This window comes from Mesocricetus auratus, unplaced genomic scaffold (assembly GCF_017639785.1).
Source record: "Mesocricetus auratus isolate SY011 unplaced genomic scaffold, BCM_Maur_2.0 Super-Scaffold_100004, whole genome shotgun sequence".
Classification (NCBI taxonomy): domain Eukaryota; kingdom Metazoa; phylum Chordata; class Mammalia; order Rodentia; family Cricetidae; genus Mesocricetus; species Mesocricetus auratus.
In genome coordinates this window covers 24,530,837-24,555,860 of record NW_024429189.1, presented here as the reverse complement: position 1 = coordinate 24,555,860, position 25,024 = coordinate 24,530,837, and the positions used below count along the sequence as shown (strand labels likewise).

At 38.1% G+C, this 25,024-nt stretch overlaps 1 protein-coding gene across 3 annotated transcripts in view; it reads right to left on the bottom strand.

The window, feature by feature from the left end:
- Positions 1-20,375, bottom strand: part of Kcnj3 (potassium inwardly rectifying channel subfamily J member 3) — a 147,995-nt gene extending 127,620 nt beyond the window's left edge. Inside the window, exons 1-2 of one of the 3 annotated variants that reach the window (XM_040745361.1) lie at positions 18,281-20,361; positions 8,182-8,398 (exon numbers count right to left, since the gene is read on the bottom strand). In XM_040745361.1, the coding sequence (XP_040601295.1) occupies positions 8,182-8,398; positions 18,281-18,982 (919 nt within the window). In that variant the 5' untranslated portion in view covers positions 18,983-20,361. Of the gene's footprint in view, positions 1-8,181; positions 8,399-18,280 lie in introns of all 3 variants that reach the window. The other 2 variants (XM_040745360.1, XM_040745363.1) reach the window with 2 other exon arrangements.
- Positions 20,376-25,024: the final 4,649 nt, after the last annotated feature.

The following is a 25,024-nucleotide window of genomic DNA, read 5'->3' as shown; positions in this document are numbered from 1 at the left end:
TAGAAACTTTGCATCCATACAGACTATATGCCTGCCATTAACATGGGAAGGTAACAACTCTTAGCTCCAAATTATGTATTGGCTCACTCAAAAGCTAGTAATTCAGAAAGGGTGCAGTAAGGAGAGATGAATAAATTTTCCGGTAGGCATGTTGGAGTAGTGTTATTTTAGGTACCACAAGTCAGCTTGCTGATTGCTCTTTCCCAAATAGATCATAAAGGTCCAATGACTGATTACATATAATAAAGCTAAATACTGTAAAACTCTTCAAAAGAAGAAAATGATGGCACATCTCAATTACTAAGAAGCTGAGATGTTACTCTTTGAATTATTCTTTTTAGAGCATTTCAGTGATTTTTTTCATGGGTAAGAAAGAGTCAACAGGTTGTCACTGCTGTGTTATTTACTGATGCAGCTTCCCACCCCACCCTGCCTCTACCCCAGATGTCTAGGCTTCTCAGTAACAAGGGGAAGTTCAGTGGGAAAGATACTAGGGCCTTTTCTCCACCATGCCTGCTTAATCACAAGTAAGGGATTTCAAACCTGAGGCCTTTTTCATTACTTCCAACAACCACACAGTTGCCTCAGCCCCCAAATTTCAAACAGAACTCAATTACCTCTGCTCCGGGCTGCTGTAACAACCTAATGACTAGACTATAGTCAGTCTCAGATCCACTGAATCAATCTTCCACCTACTGCCAGAGGGAACTTACTACCATGGAGTAGCTTCATGGCACACTCTTACTTAATACTTTTCACAGTCTCATCTGCACTTTCCATTTGGAAAATTATCCAGGAATCAGCCTAGGGTTGTCTTTAATCAGTCAATCTACATATTTCTTTGCCTTTCAAATTATCTGTAATGCCCTTAGCAAAATGAACCATCAGTGTTCACACTTGCTGTCTGTCTGGATAGAAGGCCAATATCCCACTCTGATGGCCTTGCTTGTAACAAAGGACTTATGAGATAAATACAATGTACTTACTTGAATTTATATAATGAAAATGTTTATATCAAAAACCTATCAAGGATATTACTTACTGATTATACAAGTAGTATATTCATACTAAGAGGGCATATTAACTGACAATTTGTAAGACAAAAAAATATAGCCAGTAAGTAGGAAGACAGAATATATTTTTTCTTATCACTAATCAAGGGTTTGAAGTAATGATAATGTTTTTTAAATGTTTACTTTGGGTAGCTATAAGAAGAAATGAGTACCTTACTTTACAGGTGTTTACTGATAGTGTCATTTCAGATAGAACTCCTGAGATACCTTACATATTTAAAAAGTGCAGGCAGCTGGAAAGTTCTCAGTGATTAAGAGTACTTGTTATTCTTGCAAAGGACCCATGCTAACTTCCCTATGACATCTCATAACTATCAGTAACTCCAGTCCAGGAGATCTGATGCTTTCTTCTGACCTCTGCAAGCACCAAAAATATGAGGCAAAACACTCTTAAACATAAGAGAATAGATAAATCATAAAAAATGATTAAAAGTATTTGGATTGGTAAAGTGGTGACATGATACATCACTTGTCTAACTTCATCAAGGACTTGAATTAAATAACCAACACTATAGAAAAATAACAAATTTAATTAAAAATAAAATTAAGGTGAGCAGACTTAGGTGCTTATTGATCCAGTGTCCTAACTTGCTTTTCCTTACTAAATTAGGGAGGAAGAAAATAATCCACAAAAATGTTCACAGGCAAAACTGAGGGAAGTAAATCTTTAGTTAGGGTTCCCCCTTCTCAGATGAACCTAGTTCATGTCAAATAAACAAAACCTGACCAACATAACCAATAGTACCATCTCTAGTAGTTTATCTAAAACAGTCAATTGGGAGTAAATAAAGTTGACGCAATCAATATTGTTTGCCTTGTTAAAAAGAAAATATTTAAAGATTCCAGATTAGACCCCTAGCTCAGTTAAGATAGGAATGTATTAGCATACAATAGAACCATTAAAATCAATGATGTAGCATTAAGACTTGACATAAGGTAGCAAAAGTAGATAATATAATGAAAAAAGTTATGAAATGGAATACTGAGCACAGTACTTTATCAAATACAGAAGCTTGAACAGTTAATCAATCAAGATGTTAATAAGACAACAAATGAAATTTTTAAAAAATTTTCCCTTTTGCATATTTGTACTTTTCACATCTTCTGAAAGAATTATTTAAATAATAAGCCTTGCACTGTTCATAAGGTTTAATGGCCTAGTAAAAGAAATTAGGGGCTAAAGTGCACACGAAAAACTCAAAGCCTCTGCTGCTCTTGGGGTCTTGAGGAAGGCAGAAATGCCAACCTACGCAATGAATATTAGAGTGATCACAAACGTGAGGGGCAAAAGTGAGTGTTAATGCATGATCTTTAGAGGAAGAGGCACAATCTAGTTTCTCCAAAAACAGCAACAATAATATGTGTGTTTTCATATCAACTGTTGTTAGGATTTTTGAACAGAAGCAAGTAATAAAAGTTGGTCTTAGGCACATGTACTAGGCTGTCATATACCATCTGCTAGTGAGTAGAGATCCTACAGGAGCTAAATGTTCATCTGAGCAACTATGATTTCAGAGTATCATTGTGGTGTATGCCTAAACAGGAGGAAGCAGGTAACCACACAGAAACAAAACAGACATTACTAAGAACAGAAGCATCTGCCTGGGAACACTCCCACCAGTTGGCCCCTCTACTCACAGTCACCGTATCAGAGAGATTTCCTTTTCTCAAAGTGCAGCTGTCTACTTTTCACGGTAGCCTTCTGGCTTTGCATTCCCAATACCTCCTGCCCATCAATACTGGTTTTCACAGCACTTTCCACTTGCTGAGATGAGGCATTTCCTCCTGTTTCTTGCATTCAAAGAAGAAGCCAGAAGAGCAGGAGTTTTGCTTTTCAAATTTATGTTTTCTAGGGTCCAGAATAATAAGTTCTTAAGATTTATTAGTGCAATGAATAAATTATCTGGATATGAAAAGGAAAGGGATGGTCTGTGATAAAAATGTTAGTAAAACAGATAAACGATCCAAAATAAAATTCATTGTAACTGGAAGATAAAAAGATGACATGATACTGGGAAAAGGAAACTCTGAATTAAAATGACAGCATGTAAGTAGAAAACGATGTGGAATTAATAGAATATACAAAAAAACCTGACTGCAAGATTTCTTAGTTAGACATGAATAGTAGAGTAGGGATAGCTATAACTGAGTTTAAAAACATAAACAAAAAAAAAACCCTATCTGGGTGACCGTTGTGTAGTTTGTTCTTTTGTGGGGCTCCTAGCAGAGGGACCAGGCATTTTGGAACATATTTCCTATGGTGGGATGCCTTGTTGACCATTTATGTATGTGTGGGTGGGGAGTTTGTCCTGCTTCAACTTGATATGCCATGCTTTGTTGATTCCCATGGGAGGTCTTACCCCATCTGAATGGAGATGGAGGAGGAGTGGATGGGAAGGACAAAGGGAGGTAGAAAAAGTAACCTGGGGGAAGGAAGGAGGAGAAACTGTGGCTGTTATGTAAACAAATTTTACAGATGATGAAAAAAGTCACTAAGCAAGGTCAGGGAGCTTGGGAGAATCAGATGACACAGACCAAGATGAAGGACTGAAAGACATAAGGAATGATCAGAAATACCAAAAAGAAGAAAGACAAAGATGTGTGGGGAGAATGTCATGCCTCTGAAGCTCAGGAAAAAAATCTTCAAAGTATAAATGGAAGAATGATGGTGTTTCTCTCATGAGGAAAGAATTGAGATTTTAGATCACAGAAAATGGATCAATGGGAAGATGGCAGCAGGAACCGAATGTGATACTTTAGTGGTAGGTACTAAATAGGATACCCTGGGGGTAGGTAGCAATGCTTAAGGAGCATAACTAAGCCAGATGTGCTATCTCACACAGGTTAGAGCAGCACTTGGGAGGCTGAGACAAGACTTCCATGGGTGCCAGGCCAGCCTGGTTAGAGAATATGAAGCTGTCTCAAAAAAGAAAAAGTATAGACAAAAAGAAAACAAGAAATGACAGCCTTCGTTAAAAGTACCAGGAAAGAACAGAACATAACTGTGAGAAAGGGGTGAAAGCAAAGAAATGTACAAAAACTGAAGTGTCATCTAGTTTTTAATAGAATAGGTGGAAAGATGACATGCCAAGAAAGGGATGTGACAGCTGGGACTGGGGGCATGGAGACAGAGGAAAGGTCTAAAATAGATCCCATGGGGACTGAGCTTGAGATTACAGAAAAGACAATTAAAAAGACTGCCAAATAGCAGCAGAAACCAGATTGAAGCCTGAAAGCATTCAGTTCTAATGAGCCAAATCCGCAGTGCTTTGTTTGTGTCCAGCAGTGCTCACTCTCCTGGGAGAAGCAGTGAAGAGGACAGAAGTTAGAGGTATATCCTACAGCAGGACCTTGCTGTGATGAAGATACAAAGGCTATTGCTGAAACCCAGGCAGACTGTGGCATGCATGGGAGCCTGACACATTTCAGTTAAGCAGAGCAACAGTCTCTGAAGGGAAAAGATTAATTTAGAAACCCTAGGCTGCTTAGCTAACCCAATCTGCAAATTAGGAAGCCTCTGCTTTCTTACCTCGTGGCCCCTCTCCATTCCTGCTGACACCCCAGGATCAGGAACAAGCAAAAACAACATGAAATTTTAAAATTCTTAGTAAAGGATTGTCTTGAAGTGACCAGTTATGGAGTGGGGCTGCACAGGAGGCAGAAGGTAAAGATGAGTGTCAGGAAGGAAGGAACCGTCTAGAATTGCATACATTTCCAAGACATTAGTTAGTCACTTCTAAAGAAACTACATGTCTGTGGGGAAAATGAATTTTTTTCGTCATATGAAAGCTGAGTTGATTAAATGATCACTCCTCTTTCTAAATAACACCGAATGCTTGCATTCAATGAAGCAATACCCTTTTAGTGAAGGCTAGACCTCCTCTTTAACTTTTCTCTTTACACCCGACATTGTTAGCTCTTACTCCAACCACAGCTTTATCTTGGCTACCAAAACAAATCCAGCTTATTCAGCATTCAGGCCTTTGCAGGAGCTCTTTGTGAGGATCTGTCATATTCTGTCCTTAGATAGATCAGCCAGCTGAGATTTGGCTTAAGCATCCCCTCCCTTAGAAGATTTTCTGAGCATCAACCTAAAGCAATATTTAGTCATCAACATCACCCACCAACAGATGACTTTGGAGTAGGGAAGAGGGGTTTGGTTTCTGATAGATTTTAGTCATTTCTTGACAATGATAACATTTTGCTTATTTTTGTTTTTAGTAGTATGTCTCTATCACTTACAATTAAAAACCCCAGGAAGAACAGTCACCATTATACCTTTGGTCTCTCAGATTCCTGCAAGCATATATAACACATATTCAATAAACACTTACATGGAAAGTAAATGAATGACACAAATGTTGATTCTTTAATTTCAAACCTGATGGAAAGTTACACCAAGCACAACTTTAATCCCAAGGCTCTGTAACCAAAAACTGGAGAAAAAATCATTTTCTTGCCTCATAAATCATCCTGACCCCATCTGCCTTGTTCCCCTAAATAAATGACATGAGAACACTTTTGTTTATTGTGGATGGAGTCATATGGGGCAAAACTCATTCATGAGAAAAACTGAGTATATTTTAATAAAAGTATTAAATGGTCAAGTGAAAACAAAAATGTGTTATTTTGATCAATCTTGAACATAGGGGCTGGAAGCAGGTTTTACAGAATGAGAACAGTATAAGATTCTGTTAGCTGTGTCAGGTATATAAAAAAAATCAGGTGGATAAATGAGTTTCCCATAAAGAATGTATAACAAGCAGTGCTTTCACTTTGTATTTTGCTTAACTAAGAGATTTTTTTAAAGGAAGAAGAATGTATGCCTTTTGCCATGAAAAGCGGTCTGTCAGTAAGTAATTCAGTGTCCACCCAGGTTCACATTGCCTGTGCAAAGCATTTTCTGCCAGTTGACTTTCAGCAAAAGAGACAGAATAAAAATGGAAGAGTGAAGAATGTCATCAAAATAAAATCAATAACACTAATGAATAATTGATGTTACAGAATTGCATCTGACCTTAAACAGCACCATTTACTAATCAAGACTCTCTGAAATACAGCTAAAATTACAAAGTGACATGTTTCAGCATTTGTCCTTAAGATATTGATATAAAAACAATAACAAAAGACATCATTTTACACATACACACACACATACACACATCTCAAAACAACTGATGATTATGTGAAGATCACGCAAAAATAGAACTAATATATAGATAACCTCGTCTAGATTTTTCAAATATAACAAGGTAAAGAAACACAAAATAAAGGGATGGAGAGATGACACAGGAATTAAAAGAATTTACTGATCTCGCACAGGACCTTAACTACATTCCCTGTACCAAGATATGTGTCTCACCACTGCCTGTAACTCCAGCTCCAGAAGATCAGACACTATATTCTGGCCTCTGAGGGAACATACATGAACAAACAAAGCTACATAGAATTAAAAATTAAGTAAATCTCAAAAACGCAAACAAAAACGAAGGATTTCATCTTTAAACTGACTTTGCAGAGAAATGTTCTTGTGCTTTAAAATTGCAGTGATTAGGGTGGGAAATCAGGGATGAATGATTACACATTTAAATAGGTAGGGGAATTAATGGAAGATTTTTAACATTGCCAAGAAAAGGAATAATTCACTTATCTCAATTACTATGACAATAATCAATTAAGAAATACATAAGCAATAGGTAAAATGTGGCATCTGTCTTTAAGCTGTAATATTACATTTTATTGTGATAAATGATATACAAATATTGGCATGTGAAGTAACTTTAAATTGGTTCCTTATTTAGTAAATTACTTCATAAGAATACTACCACTATTTGATTCCAAAATAAAAACAGAGTGGGGAATGTAAATCATAAAACACACAGAAGTCAAATTTCTGACCTAATTGATTTAATAAATCTTTTGTCACTTCTTTTCAAAAATCTTAATCTTAAGATAAGCATTAATAACAAAGGCATTGTTAAACAGCAGTTGTGAGTTGGTCATTGTATTTTCCTCATTTTAAAAAAAGAAATGGTGCAGTTTAGAGGCAAATGGTACCTTGCCTAATTTCAAACAGTCACTATACCACAGATATTAAAGAAGGCAGCCAGCCGGTGACGCACGCCTTTAATCCCAGCACTCAGGAGGCAGAGGCAGGCGGATCTCTGTGAGTTTGAGGCCAGCCTGGTCTACAGAGCGAGTCCCAGGACAGCCTCCAAAACAATGAAGAGAAACCCTATCTCGAAAAACCAAAAAGAACAAAAAAAAAAAAAAAAAGGAGGCAGCTACCTGCCTACTCCTTGGACAAGTGGTACTATCAAAATCAAAGGTACCCTAGTATGAATCTTGAGTTTATAGTTTTGACAATGCTAATTGCAGTATTGGCATGCTTTAACAGTTACTGTTTCTTTGTAATGGTCCAAAAAATAATAAAGAGAAAACCTGTAATAGGTCTTGCTTCTTTATCACTTGAAGAAAATGCAAAAGCCAAGTTGCATACACATATATCTGCTCATGCACACAAAAAGTATGTAGATAGTCATGTATCATTAGTCTCAAGCATTCAGCAGGTTCTAAACTTCACTGAATACTTATGGCACAAATGATACACTTACATTTATCGGTTCTTTTCTTTGCCTGCCTAACGCTCCTCAGTGAGTAGCAATATACTTTTGATGGCATTGGATGCTTAAGAACTAAGCAATCTGAAGCACAAAAACAAAAGTCCTGTTTTAAGAAGAAAGCTCTAATCAATGTTTAGATATGAAAATTGTTGCTCAACTCTGAAACAACAGCATTGCTTCTGTGTGCACACACAAACTTGGAGGACACTTTACCCTGAGACTCCACATAACAGATGTCAGAGCTTCATCAAGAAACTCGCCCATTATCTCAATTTAGTTTTAACCACTATTCCTGGGTTAATACCAGGAACATAACCACCAAAAAAGAAAACTTCAATTGTATCTATTTTGTGTTATCAGGATGTTAAGTGACATGTGTTTACTTTCATGCCTGTCAACTGCGACATAAGGCCAGTTATTGCAAGTAACATTGTAGAGAATTCTAAATGAAAAATTTGATGCCATATATTTGTGTTTTTACTCACCCGTGGTTTCCACGATGCCTTCTAGGATGACGACAACCTCGAATTGTTCAGTTTGCATGCTTCGCTGGGATAGGTCATAAAAGGGGCTTTTGGCATCGATCACGTGGCAAATTGTGAGAGGGGACACAAGAAAAAGTTGATCTGCCCCTGTACTAAAACCTACATCCAGTTCAAGTTGGTCAAGGGGAAGGAATTCACCCTCAGGTGTCTGCCGAGACTAGACAAGCACACAGAAAAAGAGAAAAAAATCACTACTTGTACTGACAATTTCAAGGTAAGCCAGCGATCATTCACATTATTGCCAACATTCTGCACAATCAATCATCAGCAATGTAATCCAAACAAATCATTATACAGCCATATTTTATGAAACTGGCTGAAATCCCACATAGCTCATGCAGAACATACATACATAATTTATAATAAACAATTTGCTATAATTACCAGTCCCTAACTCCTGAGCTTTGGAGGAAATAGTTGCTGTAACAATGGCTGTGAACACAACTATGGAACTGAGTGTGTATGCGAACACTGTTTGAAAGAAATCCCTTCATGATAACCAATTGCATGCTAGAATTGTCTTCTCTTAGAAAGCAAATAAATTTGCACTTCCACTGGAGACTGTGAAAAAAATGCTGAGCATGTTTTAAGAAGAGATTTGTTATCTTGAAAAGAAAAATGAATAATTGCTTTTATTTCAGGAATTTAGTAAAGCAACACACAGATAAAAAACAAAAGAGACACTATCACACTGAGTTGTGATAGTCTTAATAGGCATATGCTATTAGTTCATAGTTTTCATCTCCTAATAATAATAACCTTATTATAATTCTCTACTGTTCTATTTATGAATTTTAAAATATAGCCAAATGCCTTATTGAACTTTTTAAAACAAAATAGAATTTTAAGATAGCTGTCTTTGACAAATTGTTCATTAAAAATCCCATGGGATACTGGTATTTTGTTTCAATATAATCACTCTAAAGCTTCATTCAACAAACCAGATACATTCTAAGACTGTGAATGAAAATGCAATATCAGAAAATGATTAAAGTAGACTTACTCATTCTTTATGCTCCATTTGTTTCCATTTTGTTTAGCATATCTATTACACATAACAGCTGTACAAGCAAATATTTAGATTTAACATAAATAACAAAGACAAAAAGAGAGACTTATACAGAAAAAAACAACAACCGTGGGAATACTTCTATCGCAGTGGTCAAATAGGACTGGGAAATGTTCAGTATATTTTAATACCCTTCATCAAATAATTTAACACATGAAAATGAATCTAGATCATGGGTTTGCCCAAAGACAAACTCTTTATTTAAAGACAGAAATCTTATTTTCATTTGGAATAAATATATTGGATTTCATGTTTGGTAAATGAGGCTGGCAATTCTAAAGAGTTGTTGAATAGTCTGTTTCCTGAAAAAAAAAACTTCCCTGAGTGGTTTTGAATCAGTGGTGGTTTATCATGGTTATAATTTCCATACAGGACTTCAAAAGCTAAGCTGATTCATTTGAGAAGCTCCAATTACAATTGGTAATACTGGAAATTTTTACTTGTGTGGGAGAATATTCATGAAAAACATAGAGATCACTTTTCTTCTGCAAGTAGAATGTAAAAGTAGAAGAAAAGGAGAAAGGAAAAGGGGAAGAAATGATTCCTTATTACATTTTTGCTTTTAATCTCTGGGAAAAACTCATTATCCAAAAACCAAAACCTCATCTCTAGACATTAGAAAGCAATTGGTATTTTCAAGTCAGGCCAGCACAAAAATAAAACCTGTTTGAGGCTTTTTCCAGGCACCTATCGCCTCAACATATTGCCAAGTTAATAAAATAAGAGTGGGACTAAAAACTTCCCCACTGCCAGCTGTAATATTAAGTCATATTTGAAAATAATGACTGAAAAACAGAAAACAAGGACAAAGACAGAGTCCACTTCATGTTTCTCCAACCTAAGAAGCAACAGGTGCTATACAAGCAGAAGGTGATATTCTGAAATCTGTAATTAATAACTATAATTTGTGTCCCTTCCCTGTTTCTGTACTACAGTGTGGGCAATGTCTTTAAACTCTCATTGAGGAGGGTAATATTTCTCCAAAGAAGATAATTTTTTTATTATCATATGGTATACTAAAATTAAAATGTGCCTAGTTTTTGATAAATTTGTTATTCATACCAGTGGCTTTAGAGTAAGTTTTATGCCCAATATGTCCTAACCTTTGAATAACTGAAGAAAAGAAGTGGACTAAGCACAGCCAGACAACAAGGAGATAAGTATGCCTGAATTGGAAATATCTCATTTTTTAGTAAGGTGGTATATTAAGATATAGGCAAATAATATTCAGATGTGCATACGTCCATTCCATACAGACTCAACATGTCTTCATTTTTGAAATGCTTGTTTCTTATAGTCAAATTAATGCCCTTTAATCTACTTCCTGCCAATGGAGACTGAGTGTCCTGACAACCCTATGTCTCATTCAGATGACCCTACTGTGTGACATTATGGAGAAAGGGTTAATAGCTTCATTTCTTTGGAAGGTGCTTCCCCTGTTTCTTGCAGTATCAGTGATACCCCTCCCATGCTACCAAAAATGTTTCCCAGCAGGCACTATACAATATACTGCATAATTACCTGAGATACCTCACACATATTTCCAAATTTATCATCCATGTCTTTGTCATTTATGTCAGGACATCAGACATTTAGACTAGAAATGCATTAATTTCCTGAATGTTGTTTGCCTTTTTGACTTGGTACTAGTCTAAGAGGTCTATTAATAGCTAGAACCAGATGGAAGGCTTTGGTGCCGGTCAAAAGTGAAACACATGCTGTCAGAGAAGAGGGTGTTTGGAAGGCTGGACCTCTCTGAAGCCTGAACTGCTAACCAAAGTGAAGTTCTGCTATCACTGATCAACCAAACACTTTCAAGACTGCAGAAAATGTAGGTGCCTACCACCTGCATTCTCAGAGCAAACACATTCTATCTGGATTTCTGACAACTGTAATCTAGGAGCTCCTGATTCTGGTATATGTCCCAAGATTTTCCAGAACAAAGTTAACAAAGTAAAAATAAAAGTGGGAGCAGAGAAGTTGGTACTTTTTGTTTAAAGAACTGTGACTTTCACATGCATATGGAAAATAAGGGTAAACAGGAAAAGATAATCCTGTAAATAACCTTATAAAAGTATGCTGTACTCTACATTGTGACTACGTGATAAATGAGTAACACTTATATCCCACAGCTTCCTGTCGTGTATTGGTAACAACTACATTGCTTAATGTAGAGATTTAATAATAGGCAGAATCCTTTCAGGTAAAAATAATTTTTAATTATGTCATTATAAGAGTTCAGAGGATGCCATTAATAGAGTGTTTGTGGCTAGTGTATTTAGATCCTGCAACTCTACAATTTTCCTATTTCAAAGGAAGCATAGACCATGATTATTACACAGAATATAATGTGAAACAGGGGTCTGGTTAGACAAAAAGCCACATTGCATTCAGATACAAACAGCTGCTAAAAATTTAGATGGATATAGTAAAATATTTAAAGTAAAAATACAGATTATAAAATTCATCAAAGCTATAGAATTAGTGAGAAAATAAATAAAGGTAGGAGGATAAAAGCAATGGAAAATGGGTAATTCTAAACAAGTGAGAAGATAAGTTGATGAAACTCTGATATGAAAAGGTTTACAAACAACTGAACTTTGATTTCGTGGAATCATAGAACAATACTAAATACTGCTCTAGCATCCCAAAGCCAAGCTAGTTGCTAATACTAAAGCAAAAGGTTTTGAGTTAGAGGAAAGATTGAGGATCTCTAAGGCTTACTAATTGTTCATATGAACTTGGATGTTTGAAATAATTTTAATTGTAGCAATAACTTCTAAGTTACTATTCATACTAAACATCTAAGTAACAAATAACAGGATTGGTGTTTAATGAAAAGATATCTTTGAAAGTATTTTAAGGGTTTTGTGTAATTGTTGACTTATGTTTTTGACTTTCAAAAAAATCTATTATTATCCAATGACTTTGTGTCCTCTCAGTTTCCACAAAAGTATAGCTAATGAAGTACATTTTTAATGCAGATAGAAAAAAAGCAAAAAAATCACATGTGTTCAGAAGGGAACATCATATTCAGGTACTTTTAAACAAATAATTTACTTTCAGTGTGACAAACAAAAATAATTGAAGATATATACTCATAAACATTATATCACTAAACTTGCATACATAAACAGACCTACACTAAGCCTTTGTCATTCTGGGCATTATATGGCCAATTGCCCATATTCGTTCTCCAGGGCCTCACTGCCTAGAATCTTCCTGTCCTCCCATCTTTGACCTGTAATTATATTCTGTCCCACCTTGAGTCTGGGCACAGGAATTATAACTGTGCCCACGCATAATCACCAAATTCTGCCATGGTCTAGTTCCTGGCCATATTTGCCACTTCCCTCAACTGTCAGCTGATAAGGTACTGTATAGTTAGTGATAAGACGGAGAGGACAAAATAGTCTTTCCTGCCACTTCTGTTTTTATGACTGGAGTTTCATTTATCTTTAAATGTGTCGTGTCATATGTATGAATTTATATACACCAAGTATATGGTGATGTCACAAAGAGAAATACATAGAATATAGTCAGAGTAATATCTTAAAGATAAATGTAGGAACTATGTCTAGGACAAGCACTAAGACCAGGAACTAAACTGCCTCTGTACTCAAAGCAATTATGACTAAACCTATGACCTACAGGTCCAAATTTAAGGTAGTTAGAGAGGCATACAGACCCAAAATTTATCTGGACTCTGATAGAACTTTGTACATTTATTTGGATGATGAAAGCTTGAAATTTTAGCTCATGTAGAATTATTAAAGTCAATGCCATGTCTAAAATAAAGTTTCCCTTTTAATGCTAAGCTAATTAACCCATAAAATGTCCATTTTATGAAAGAAATGTACCTTATTAAGATGAAATGTAATTTCTCTTGTAATAAATTGTGTAAGGCTTTTGTACTGTTCAAATGAAAGCTCTGCTTTGTGTCACTATGGGGGCCTTTTGTTCACTTTATAATAACTACAGGCAGGATCTGTATCCCTGTTTGTACATTACTTTCCTACTCAACAACACCCTTCAGTCCATGAAATGCCTTTTCCTGCTTCCTTTTATCATTTGTTCTTACCTACTGCTGTTTGCTTGTGGGGTTTTACATCCCTTACTTGTCTTCACACTTTAAGAATACAAGGAACCCCATACTCTTTAAGTGCCATATTTAAAATAAAAACCAAAAAAGTATTACTATTACAGTAAAAAGTAATAATAACTACAGATTTTAGAAATAACCCAAGGTTGGTACCTATTAGGGAAACATCATTCATGTGGCAAAGGAAGCAAGGTTAAAATAAATAGCTACTAGCCGGGCGGTGGTGCCGCATGCCTTTAATCCCAGCACTCGGGAGGCAGAGGCAGGCGGATCTCTGTGAGTTCGAGGCCGGGCTGGACCGACAGCCTCCAAAACAATACAGAGAAACCCTGTCTCGTAAAAACCAAAGAATAAATAAATAAATAAATAAATAAATAAATAAATAAATAGCTACTGCACTATTTTGAGGGTTATGATGAGCCTATCTAAAACACATAACATCAAGTCTGGCTCCCAGCAGTTATGAGATACTCCATCGCTGACATCTCAAGTAGTTTGGTATAAAGCTTTCATCATATTAAGATATACTCAAATTTGTGGACTGATGCATTTAAAAGAAAGTGATGGTATGAGGGAAGGCTTAAACAAAGATCTATTTGAAAAAGTGAGCATGCAGACAAGATGAAGTTATATACAGTGAAAAGCAAAACTGCATTTAAGTGCAAGATAAAGACAAATCAATACACTTATGAGAAAATCCATGTGTCATTGTGGTTACTGACTAATAAAATGCTTGGAACAGTACTGGGGATGTATCTCAGTGGTGGAATAATTTCCCAGTGTGGGTAGTCATTGGGGTAGATATCCTGCAGTGATGAAATAATAATAGTAATAATTAGTAATGGTAACAATAATAATTATAAGTTTGGCCAAAATTGTGTCTCCATGGCAGAGACTTGCTGGCATATATGAGACTTTAGGTTCCCAGCACTAAGAAGAGAGCAAAGAGCAGACTTTAATATTATTTTCTGTTGCATCTGAACATGATCACACTCCTATTGCAGAAACCAAACAGCATCAAATTTTGATTAGCTATATAAATGAAAAATAGAAGCAGTGTACATAGACAATGTATCTGATGGTAAGGGAAGAAAGGAATATTCCCTAATACCTTTTAATGAATGAAAGTTAAAAGCTGTGTAGGGTCTCCCAAGGAAGACAAGAACTGTTGGTAATGATAGAAATATGAGGGAGTAAGAATTGTTTCCATGAGGAAGCTCTGCTTACCTCTTTTCAAGTGTGGCTATAATAGTTGCCCTTTTTGTTTATATTTTAAAAATATTTGAGTGTAAAGGACAGTATTTGAATAATAAACTATAAATTCATGAACAGTCCATGAGAGATCATTTTATTCTTCCTCTAATAAGGTCAGTCAGTTATTAGTGGCAGAAGAGGTTAGTCATCTTTCTACTCTCTTCAGACCCATCGTAAGTTATATGCTCCACCATCTTGGCCACAGAGTTTTCAACTCCCTAGTCCAGGCACTTTTATTAAAACTTATCAAGTATAATACATAAAATTATCAAGCCATGACATTAATTAATCTCTATTCCTTAGGTTGAGAGAAAGTTAAGTAAAATAAAATTTAAAACTAACTAAATGTTGCTGGGCATTGGTGACGCACGCCTTTAATCCCAGCACTCGGGAGGCAGAGGCAGGCGGATCTCTGTGAGTTCAAGGCCAGCCTGGTCTACAAAGTGAGTTCCAGGACAGCCTCCAAAGCTACAGAGAAACCCTGTCTTGAAAAACCAAAAAAAAAAAAAAAAACTAACTAAATGTTAATTTCATGACGAGAGGGGAAATATTGGGAATATTTACCTTAAAATAGTTTATAGAGGTTTATTTATAATTAGAGTGTAAAAATTTTAAATAACTTCAAATTATACACTTCACCTTTTATTTAATTTATAAGAAAATATTGACCTCTCCAGTCAAAGCTAGGGAATCTCACCATGATTAGTCAGAAGAATGTCAGTGTTTTCAAGCAGGAAATTGAGGAGTGAAGTTTAAATGCAAATTTCCTTCATGTAAATGAAATGCAAGATTGAAATTAGATTAAAAAGTTATAATCTTTCCACTAGATAATTGGGAACTACAAAGAATTGTGCATGAAAAACTACATGGTAGCCAATACTAGAAAGTCAGTATCCTGATCTCAGTGTCTTCCCCAAAATTGAAACTACTTTACAATGATTCATTAAAGCTATATTTGTGCCAATAATGGATCTTTTTATTCAACAAGTAAAATATGAGTAGGAAAATGTTAATTAAATTATAAGAAATTATATTTGTGCTATACTTGCTATTGTTCAACAATATACTGGCTTTTATTGACATGGAAGTTCTCTATATTGTGTTTTGATGATATGTAAATATAGCATCTAAAGTGTTAAAAATGGTTAAAATTTGAATTGATATTTGGTAATATTATACACAATTGATAACAAATATTAAAACTTAGTTTTTCTCCATATCATAGTTGACTGTTTTATGTCACTTCAAGTGTCTCTAACAGGAAATAGGGGTCACTCATTAAAGCAAATGTCTCCTCTAATTTTGCTCATCGTTATTAATTCCTCAGTAGAGCATGACTTCTTTTCAATGTAGTGTAATAAGATGATAAAAAATATTACATTTCTTTTTATTTAGCTTGGCTACCAGAAAACAAACAAATTTAAAATGAGCTCCATTAACTTCACTATAATTTTCTTTCAACAGAAATTTATTATCACATGTTCTTTGATTTTTAGCACTGCTGTCTTCCTATTAAATCATAATCTCAGCACATCACTGCTACTCCAGTATTTGAATGTCACATTATTTTTAATCACCTTGTGTCAATATAGCACCTTGCTCCAATATCATAATATTTTATTTCTTAATTCAAGACACTCTTCTGGTAAATGTGGTTCATAACATTATATAGAAAAATCACCAAGAGTATATGCACCACTGTCGAGACCAAGAACCTCAAATCCATTGTACACATATGTGTCACTAATCTTGTAACTGCATCTTTAATTTGCTAAAATAAACTTTGGCGATGTTCAAAACACCTAAAATGAGTGGCATGTAAAAAATAACAATTTTGTTTGTTTTGAAAAAAATAGAGAATAACAACTTCAACTCTTGTGAAGAGGATAAACTATTGTTAATGGAAGTTTCAAAGTGATATCTACACACAGATTCCTTAACAGTGGCTGTTGGAACACTCAAATTGCTCCTGTTTGCCCACTAGGCCTCCCTAAACAAGCAGAGGAAGGATTCACCACACATATAGAAGAGAGCACATACAAGTATCTCTGCCATCAGCACAGCTACATCTCATCCACTTACTTAGACCTGCCAAGTCACTTAATTTGAACAGACATCGATAAAACAAAATGCTACCTTAAAAATGTAATAATTCTGTACAGTTAAAGTGTACTATAAAAATAGTCAATTAAAATTACATAATCATAGCTATCATTATGAAAACGTACACGAAAGCTAGGCTGAAAATTGTATACTCTTGTTTCAAAAATGCCATTTATGCACCAGTGTGGCTCAGGAAATACTCACTTGATGAGAAGTGACAGGGCAAGTGAACTGCTTTAATTCAAGCACTGCACTGGCCAAGTTGGTCAAGAATAATTAGGATGAGATTTTATAAGTGATAATGAAAGTGACATAAGAGCAAAATATTATTTTTTCTAATCCTGGGAGAACACTTTGAACTATATATAAGTTGAAGCTGTATAAAATGAAACATAGTTGAATGGAGCATATTGAAATTTCAAAGGCAAAAGTTTCCCTCCACTTGGATATCAGCAGTTTTTTCATTACCTGTAAGTTTTGAACCTGGCTCTGTGATCCTTTATATAACTTTAGAGCAGTCTTTTTTCAATAGTGCACTAATCACTTGAAGTTATCTTTTAAAATTACGAACATTTAAAACCATTCTGGAAATTCCCTAAGAAAGGTGGAACCTGTAGACTGTGAGAACTAGACTTCAACCCTTCCTCCACAAATTCTAATTGGTAAATAACTAGGGACCCTTCTTGTTTGTGGTGGTGCCTTCTGAGGGCTACAAGGACATGTTCTTAATAAATACTCTCTGAGCACTTTGTTTACATGTCTACAACAAGGTGTTAGGAAGCAGCCTTCTTTAATGGATGCTGAAAGGCTTCAAGTGTAATCTGTAATTGGCAAAGGCTTCATAGAATCAGGCAATTAAGAATAAAATTAACAAGACACTACAGGAAAAGCACTCAGGATTTCACGGAATATGTCTCAAGGAAACTAGTAAAAATAACAATTATAAAGAACCACGTCTTTTACTTTATTAACAGCTTCCTGGATGTGTGTGCTTGCTTTAGAAGACCACAGTTAAATTACCGTGTCCTAAAAAGTAATCCACCTGGTAGTATAACTGAGAGGTGATACACTGAAAACAGTCGCCAAAGTGAAGTGAAGGAAACTTCAACACCCAATTCTTCAAAATAGAAGCTTTGGTGCCTTAAGTTTAGGGAAAGAAGGAGTTGACAGCAAACCAAAAGAGCTGTCAGGACAAGGCAGCAGCATGAGAGTAGGGCTTCTATCTCCCTCAGAGCTCCTGGAGCCCACAGCACTCTGTGTCACCATCATGGTGCACTACAGAGCATCTGAGGTGAGGAGCATAAGAGAGAGCATCAAAGTAAGGGAAAAATCAGAACTGGCAACTAAGTCCCCTGATCAATCCCCAGTTCTTTTGACTACTTCCTTGCTCCAAAGAAGTTTACCTGTGGTGGAAGGAAAACCGGAGGAGAGGGCAGAGTGGCACCCAGGGATTGGAATCTTGGGTTTCTGAGTAGCTCATTCTTGGTAGGAAAGGGGAGGGCTGCACCTACCTTGAGTAGCTTGCAGCGGATCTGTGCGGATACCATGTGGCTGTTGCGCAGGTTGCCCACCCGGAACATGAGAGTGAGTTTTCCATCCCTCATGGAGATCACCGCATGCTCGCTGAACATGAGGGTCTCAGCGCGCTTCTTGGGCTGGGACATCTTAATGAACATGCAGCCTATGAGAAAAGCGTCCACGATGGATCCCAGGATGGATTGGAAGAGGAAAAGAATGATGCCCTCGGGGCACTTGTCGGTGATGTAGCGGTAGCCATAGCCGATGGTGGCTTCAGTCTCGATGAAAAAGAGGAAGGCAGAGGGGAAGTTATAGACATTGGCCACACAGGGAGTGTAGTTGCCGACGTGGGCTTTGTTTAGGTCGCCCCGGGTATAAGCGATCACCCACCACATGGACGCCATGAAGAGCCAGGCCACTGTATAGGTGAGGATGAAGATGAAGAGGTTCCAACGCCACTTGAGGTCCACCAGGGTGGTGAAGAGGTCCGAGAGGTAGCGACTGGTTTCGCTGCCCAGGTTGCCATGCTGCACATTGCACCGGCCGTTCTTGTCCACGAACCTCTGCCGCTTCTTTTTGGGTACAAGCTGCTGCTGCGGGCCCTGCCCTGGCCCCTGGGGCTGCAAGCCTGAGCCGCTCGACGAAGTGGTCACTACCTGGTAATCGTCCCCAAATTTCCTTCGGAGTGCAGACATAATATGGAGGGGCGAGCCAGATTCAAACACGAAGCGGAGGCGCAGGAGCCAAGCGCTGCAAACCAGCACCAATAAGGGGGTGGGGGCAGGGGACGAAAGCAGGAGGGAGGGGACGAAAGCAGGCGCCTGGGTGGGGGGTTGGGGAGCACCCTGCAGGTAGCAGCAAGCTCTACCCCTGCAGACACCTTTCCTCCCCTGGGACAGAGGCTTTCTTTCCAAGAGCGGTGTTAAAACAGAAGTGTTCCCCAACACTTAAGGCAAGAGGGATTCAAGCTGTAAGACCTCAAGTGCGACTTTGCCTCCAAGCTCATTGAGGCCCCGCTTCTCTCTCCCAACCACCAGCATCCCGGTCCACCTCTTACCTTTCTACAGCACCCAGACTACCTTGCAGCACCCCTGAACTGGCTGCTGAAAATTAACGACTTTGACAAGCAAGTCCCACCCCACCTGTCAACTCCCTAAGCTTCTAAGCTGCCCTACCTGCTTAGTTCAGACCCTCCCCCCTCCCAGCTTCACCCTGATCAGCTGCCCCCCCGGAGTGCTCCTGCCTCCCTTGTCACTCCCGCCTCCTATCTTTTAGCCAAAATCCCGCCCAGAGGCATGTCTGCTGGGCAGTGGTGCAACGCCCCCTACCCACGCTCAGCTGGCTCAGAATCCCCCTCCCGGGACTCCAGAGACCTGTACTCCTGCCGTGCGCGGGCGGTCGAGTTTCCTCGTGCGCCACCGGAGCCTTAGTGTGGACCCCCAGGGGCCTGAAGGCCACTCGGGCACTCCGGGGAGCACTGGGAGCCTGGGCACTCACCCAGCAGCAGAGGACAGACAGAGCCGCGGCAAGGAGCTGAGGCAGTTTGGCCAAGCACCCTGAGCTCAGGGCTGCCTGACCCCTTCCTACTTTTCCTGGTGTTCCACGGTGAGAGCCACTGCAGGTGCCTCAACCTCCGCACCCCCAGGGAGGGGGGAGCACTACACAACCTCCGCCAAAAGACCCTGGTGTTCCAAGCAGAGACTGACTCAGAAGCCTGACTCTGGGGTTCCTGGGAGCGCGATGCCCTCTTTCCAGTAGACAGTGCGGCTGCTTATCCGAGGTCAGACTTTCAGGTTAAACACTGGCATTGCTCCAGCTCTTCCTGTGCCTCGCAATAGAAACATTTGAGCCTTCCTTTCTGATTCTCCTATTCCATGTCCGCGCTTTGGTTGCCGGGGTGGATGGAGGATGCTGCGAGGCTCAAGCAGAGACAGCAGGGATGAGGTGTGTGTGCTGGTGCGTGTGATCAGCTGCAGAGCCGCACTAGCCCCGCCTGTCCTTGCCTTCCCCCGCTGCTCCACCAGCCTGAATTGCACCTCCGCGCCTTGGTTGAGCCCGCAGTGTCTGGCAGCTTAGAGAATGCAAGCCCCTCCAATGAGAAGCCGCTCTAAATCTGCTCCCTAACCATAGCCAACTCTTCCCTCGCCCCCTTGCATCAATCAGAAAGAACCCCAAGCAAGCAACAAATGCTGCTTTCTGCGAGGAGTACAATATGTCTCTATTTCTAGGGCTCTCGCTTAAGCAAATACTAGGGGACATATCATCAACAGAACTGGCTTTCAGATAGGCATATTCAGAACCCAAAATTCCAAATCACAGAGACCTGACAATGGGAATACCAAGGAAGAGCCATACTGAAAAGAAATTCCCAATCCTTTCTGAAAAGGATTCTATGAGAAAGGCTTAGACTACCTGGAGTTAGTGTGTGACTATAATTGAGGGAAAAGTGATGTGTTCTAATGGCCCCAGACTGGCAGTTAATTTAATGGAGGGGCAAAGTGTAGAAACAGCTGATATAGCGTCCATGAGTAAATGCCAGCTTATTTACCCCATTTCATGTTCGTTTTAAAATGTCTTTTGACATATTCCGTTCAGTCCAGATACACAAAGTTGGTAGAGAGTCAACTCTTGTGATAAAAGCAAAGAGCTGCTAAGCAAAAGAAACGCACAATCACTAGACCATCTCTCCAGAGAAGGTACTGGTTCCTATACCTTACCAGAAACCCTGAACAGCAAAAGCGAAGGACTTGTGAGCCATGAGTGGAGGCTTGTAAACACTCAGCTCCAGTTACAGCTTCTCCTGTGGGTCTCTTTTAAGATGTCAGCAACTTATTCTCCGGAGATTACATAAGGACACTATGGGGCTCACAAAAGGCTGTGATCCTGGAATCCTAAGGCCTAATTTGAATCCTAGCTGTGCCTTTTACAGGCTGTATGACCTTCAGCAAGAGCCCCAAATTTTCTCCTTCAGAAAACTGAGAGTTTTCCATTTCCCCAGTCATGATATAAAAAGCAAAAGAAGAAAGAAAACGAGTGAAGGTGATTTTATTATTTCTCCTCTGAAGGATTTACTGGGATACAATGTTTTAACAAAGCCAAGAGGAGATTATTAATGAGTTTCTCAAGTTGTGGCCTTGCAGTGAACTAACATGCATTCTCATCTCCCATCTGAATGGCTACCTCCACAGTTCACTCTGCCCCTGGCAGGCTGCTGCTCTCAGTTACTGAAACACATAGGCTGATGCCTGTGCCTTTCTGCTGTCTGTAGTGTTCCTGTCCTCCCCATAGGCGTTACTGTCTCCTGGAATTGCTAGGTTTTCTGCTGAAGTGTGTTCTCTGTAGGGTAGCCCTCCTTAGTGTCTCAGGCCTACCCTATCTCATCAGGAGCTTCTTTCTTCATGAGAAAACTTTCTGAGTGCTATCTTCCTTTGCTTAGTGCTCCTCCCTCCATGGCCAATTATATAAAACAGGGTCTTCAAGGGCAAGGGTGCTGCCCATGTTTCCTTTGCTTGTTCCTTGCTATGTCCCTAGAATAGTACTTGGCTCATACTTGGCAAACAATATTTCTTGGATTATTACATATGACAGTCTAAACCATTAGGAACTCCATATGAGTTCACTAAAACTCTAGGGCAGAATATAATCATCACTAAACAGAGGCACTTACTTGAATTGATATGAAAGATCACTTAAATATAAAAGAGAATATTTCTTATGTTTGCTACTTAAAAAATCATATTCTATCAGTCCTATGCATATTTATTCAATATATTTGAAATAATTCCTCCACTTTGTTTAACACAACATCAAAAACCACTCTTTAGGATCTCAATTCAGTCAATCATGGTGCAGTATGACTTTAATCCCAGCACTTAAAAAACAGAGGCAGGCAACCTCCAGGCCATCATGCCTACATGGTGAGGCTCTTACAGAAACATAATTATTTAATAAAAATATTTTAATATACCCCTACTATAATTCCTCTGTAAATATTAAAGTAATATATCTTTGAGTTCCATTTTAGAATGATTGGTTTTAATTTTTTGTTTGAGCTATCTTCTTGAATCTCATTTGAAAAAATCTTAGAGTAATTTTTGCTTAGTAGTTGGGAAGAATTTCTAACGATTTCTGAAATAATGCTAAGCATTTTCACTTCTGCCATTTTAAACTACATGTACACGAAAAGTGTCATTCTCAGCACTAACAACTATAAAGTCAAAATATCCATCATCTCTGCAGAGAATGTCGAATTTGTCCCACATGCTGTGGTGTCAAATATTCAGCCAAGATGTAATTATTTTCATAAAATAAGCACAAACATCCCATTTGTGAGCAAATTTTTGTCTGTCTTTAATAAATAGCAAATATTTATGTATACCAAATGTTATTTTTTAAATGAATTTACCTTTTATTATTAATTATGTTTGATTTGTATGTATATTTTATACACTTAAGAGTCTGAGTTGAAATTTTAAGAAGACTTAGTACAGCTTAAGTTTCTCCTTTTATAAAAGAGCGATCTGGGGTTAGAAAGGGCAAATGATTATTCAGTATCACATACACAAAAGTACATACTTAAATTTTAATTCAAGCAGTATTGTGTCTAGAACTTTGTGGTCCATCCATCCCTTGCAAGCAAAGTTAGAGGAGTGGTTTACTACTCCAAGAATGGTTTACAAACCTTCAAACCCTGTTCAAATAAGGCCATGTTTCTCATTCTTGTTAAGATCCACAGCTCTCCAAAATGGTCCAGCTTTGTCTATCAAGTTGTTTTCTACATCCTGCTCGCAATGGGCTTTTTCTCTAGTCACCTCTATTCTCCAAACAGTACTCTATATTAACTTCATTAAGTCACTGTCATATTAACTCACCTTATTTCCCATTACTGACATAAAGTTTTTCCTAACACTCTGAAATCCACATCTCAGACACTAGCATACAAGGCAGTAATAGAATTTCTCCACATTTTATTTCAGTGGCCACTTCTTGCATAATACTTTCCTGAATCCTCCTCCTGGCAATAATACATCCTCTCCCTATGTGCCCATTTCTTTAGATTTTCATTATGACATGTTTAACATTCTAGCTTGGGTTGAGACTGGAATTCACCAAAATTGTCCAAGTGGACAGCCAGCCCTCTGTGCATGTATCTGTTAATATTTTGATACTCCCTGTACTCCAGTGGTATATCCTAGCCTTCTATATGAGTACTTAAGAGAGCTCTAAAGAACCAAGCTATACAAGGAGCTCACTGAAATATTCAAGGCAACATACTTGCATCTTAAGGTTGTGTTTGTAGTATCTAGCTAGAAAGTCAGTGGTGCAGAAATTCCAATATACACTGGCTCACTTTCAGGTTCCTATCATTTTGAATACAAAGTACTTCCTGGTAAGTTATTTGATTTTTTAGAATGCCATCATCTCACACTTCACATAAGACTGAAGCTTTGACCCCATTGTGACATTGATTCCCCCTCCTTGAAAATGTTTACAGATGAACCAAGCTCCTCTCTCCTTGTGAGGACAGCTGCTTGCAGGATGAGGTTCTGGAGGGCAGCCAGCCCCACAGTTCTGAGGCCAGGAGAATGTGTGAGGAACAGATGACAGAAGGCCATTGGATCTGGTGCAGTAGATGAATTGAGGGAAAGTATTGTACAGACTGGGTCAAAATGTGGGAGAGGGACAAACATTCAGAACAGGTCACAATGGTCAGAAAAATCTGGAAGAAAAATAATTACAGAGTGCCTATTCATTTGGAGTCTAGTATTTCAAGATAAGGTGGTAGATGATACGTGAACTAACGTGGAGTTCAGAGGGATAGAGCAAAGCTATATTTAACAACAAACTCAGATAAAGCCCAGCTGCATATTTATTTTGCCCAGAGAGTACTTTTGGCTATGTCTTATTTGCTGTGTCCAAAATAAGTAATATCATGAATAACTGTTACTTCAAAAGTAAAGGATATGATTTTGTATTTTATACTTAAAAAAGCATGACTTTGAACATGTAGTTATCCTATTATGTAACAGAACAGTGTGAGGAAAAGAACATACCTAATATAAAAGATAAAACCTCTGCCCCTGACAAGTCCAAATTCTAAAAATGACTTAATCGTCCAACTGTGACAAAAGTAAGGCTTTGAGCCTTCCAGTGCACCTGGAGTGGGTCTCCTCATTCATGGTCTGTGACAGTGACACACCATGAGACAGCTGACTTGACAGCTTGCCAGAATTATTAATTACTCATAAAGGAAAACTTGTTTTATATTATTTTGTAGGTGATTTTCTTTTCCAAATCCTTTCTAAAAGATTAATGAAGGTGTGGCAAGGCAGGAGTCCTAAAGCTTTCATCCTTCAAAAGATGACATGCTCCCATTGCTAACATAGGTTTTTGCTACATCTGGGAAGAGGTCACTTTTTGAAATTCTATATGCAATTTTGAGCAATAGAATGATATTCATTTTTCTCACTCTCCTAAAAAAGAATACAGGAGTTATTTTCTCTCTTGCCAAAAAAAGAAGAAGAAAACCAAAAAGAGAAATCAGTTTGAAATTTGATTGCACAGACTTGAGAACAGAGGCCTTTCCATACCATGTAAGATGATTCAGGAAGCCTTTCATCTCGGCTCCACCCTGGCCTCTGCCTAAGGGTTCAGAGAAAGGCAATAATCCATTGTTACCAGGAGGACATTTATTAGCAAGGCTTTCCTCACTAAACCTTTTCTTTACCACAGAGCTG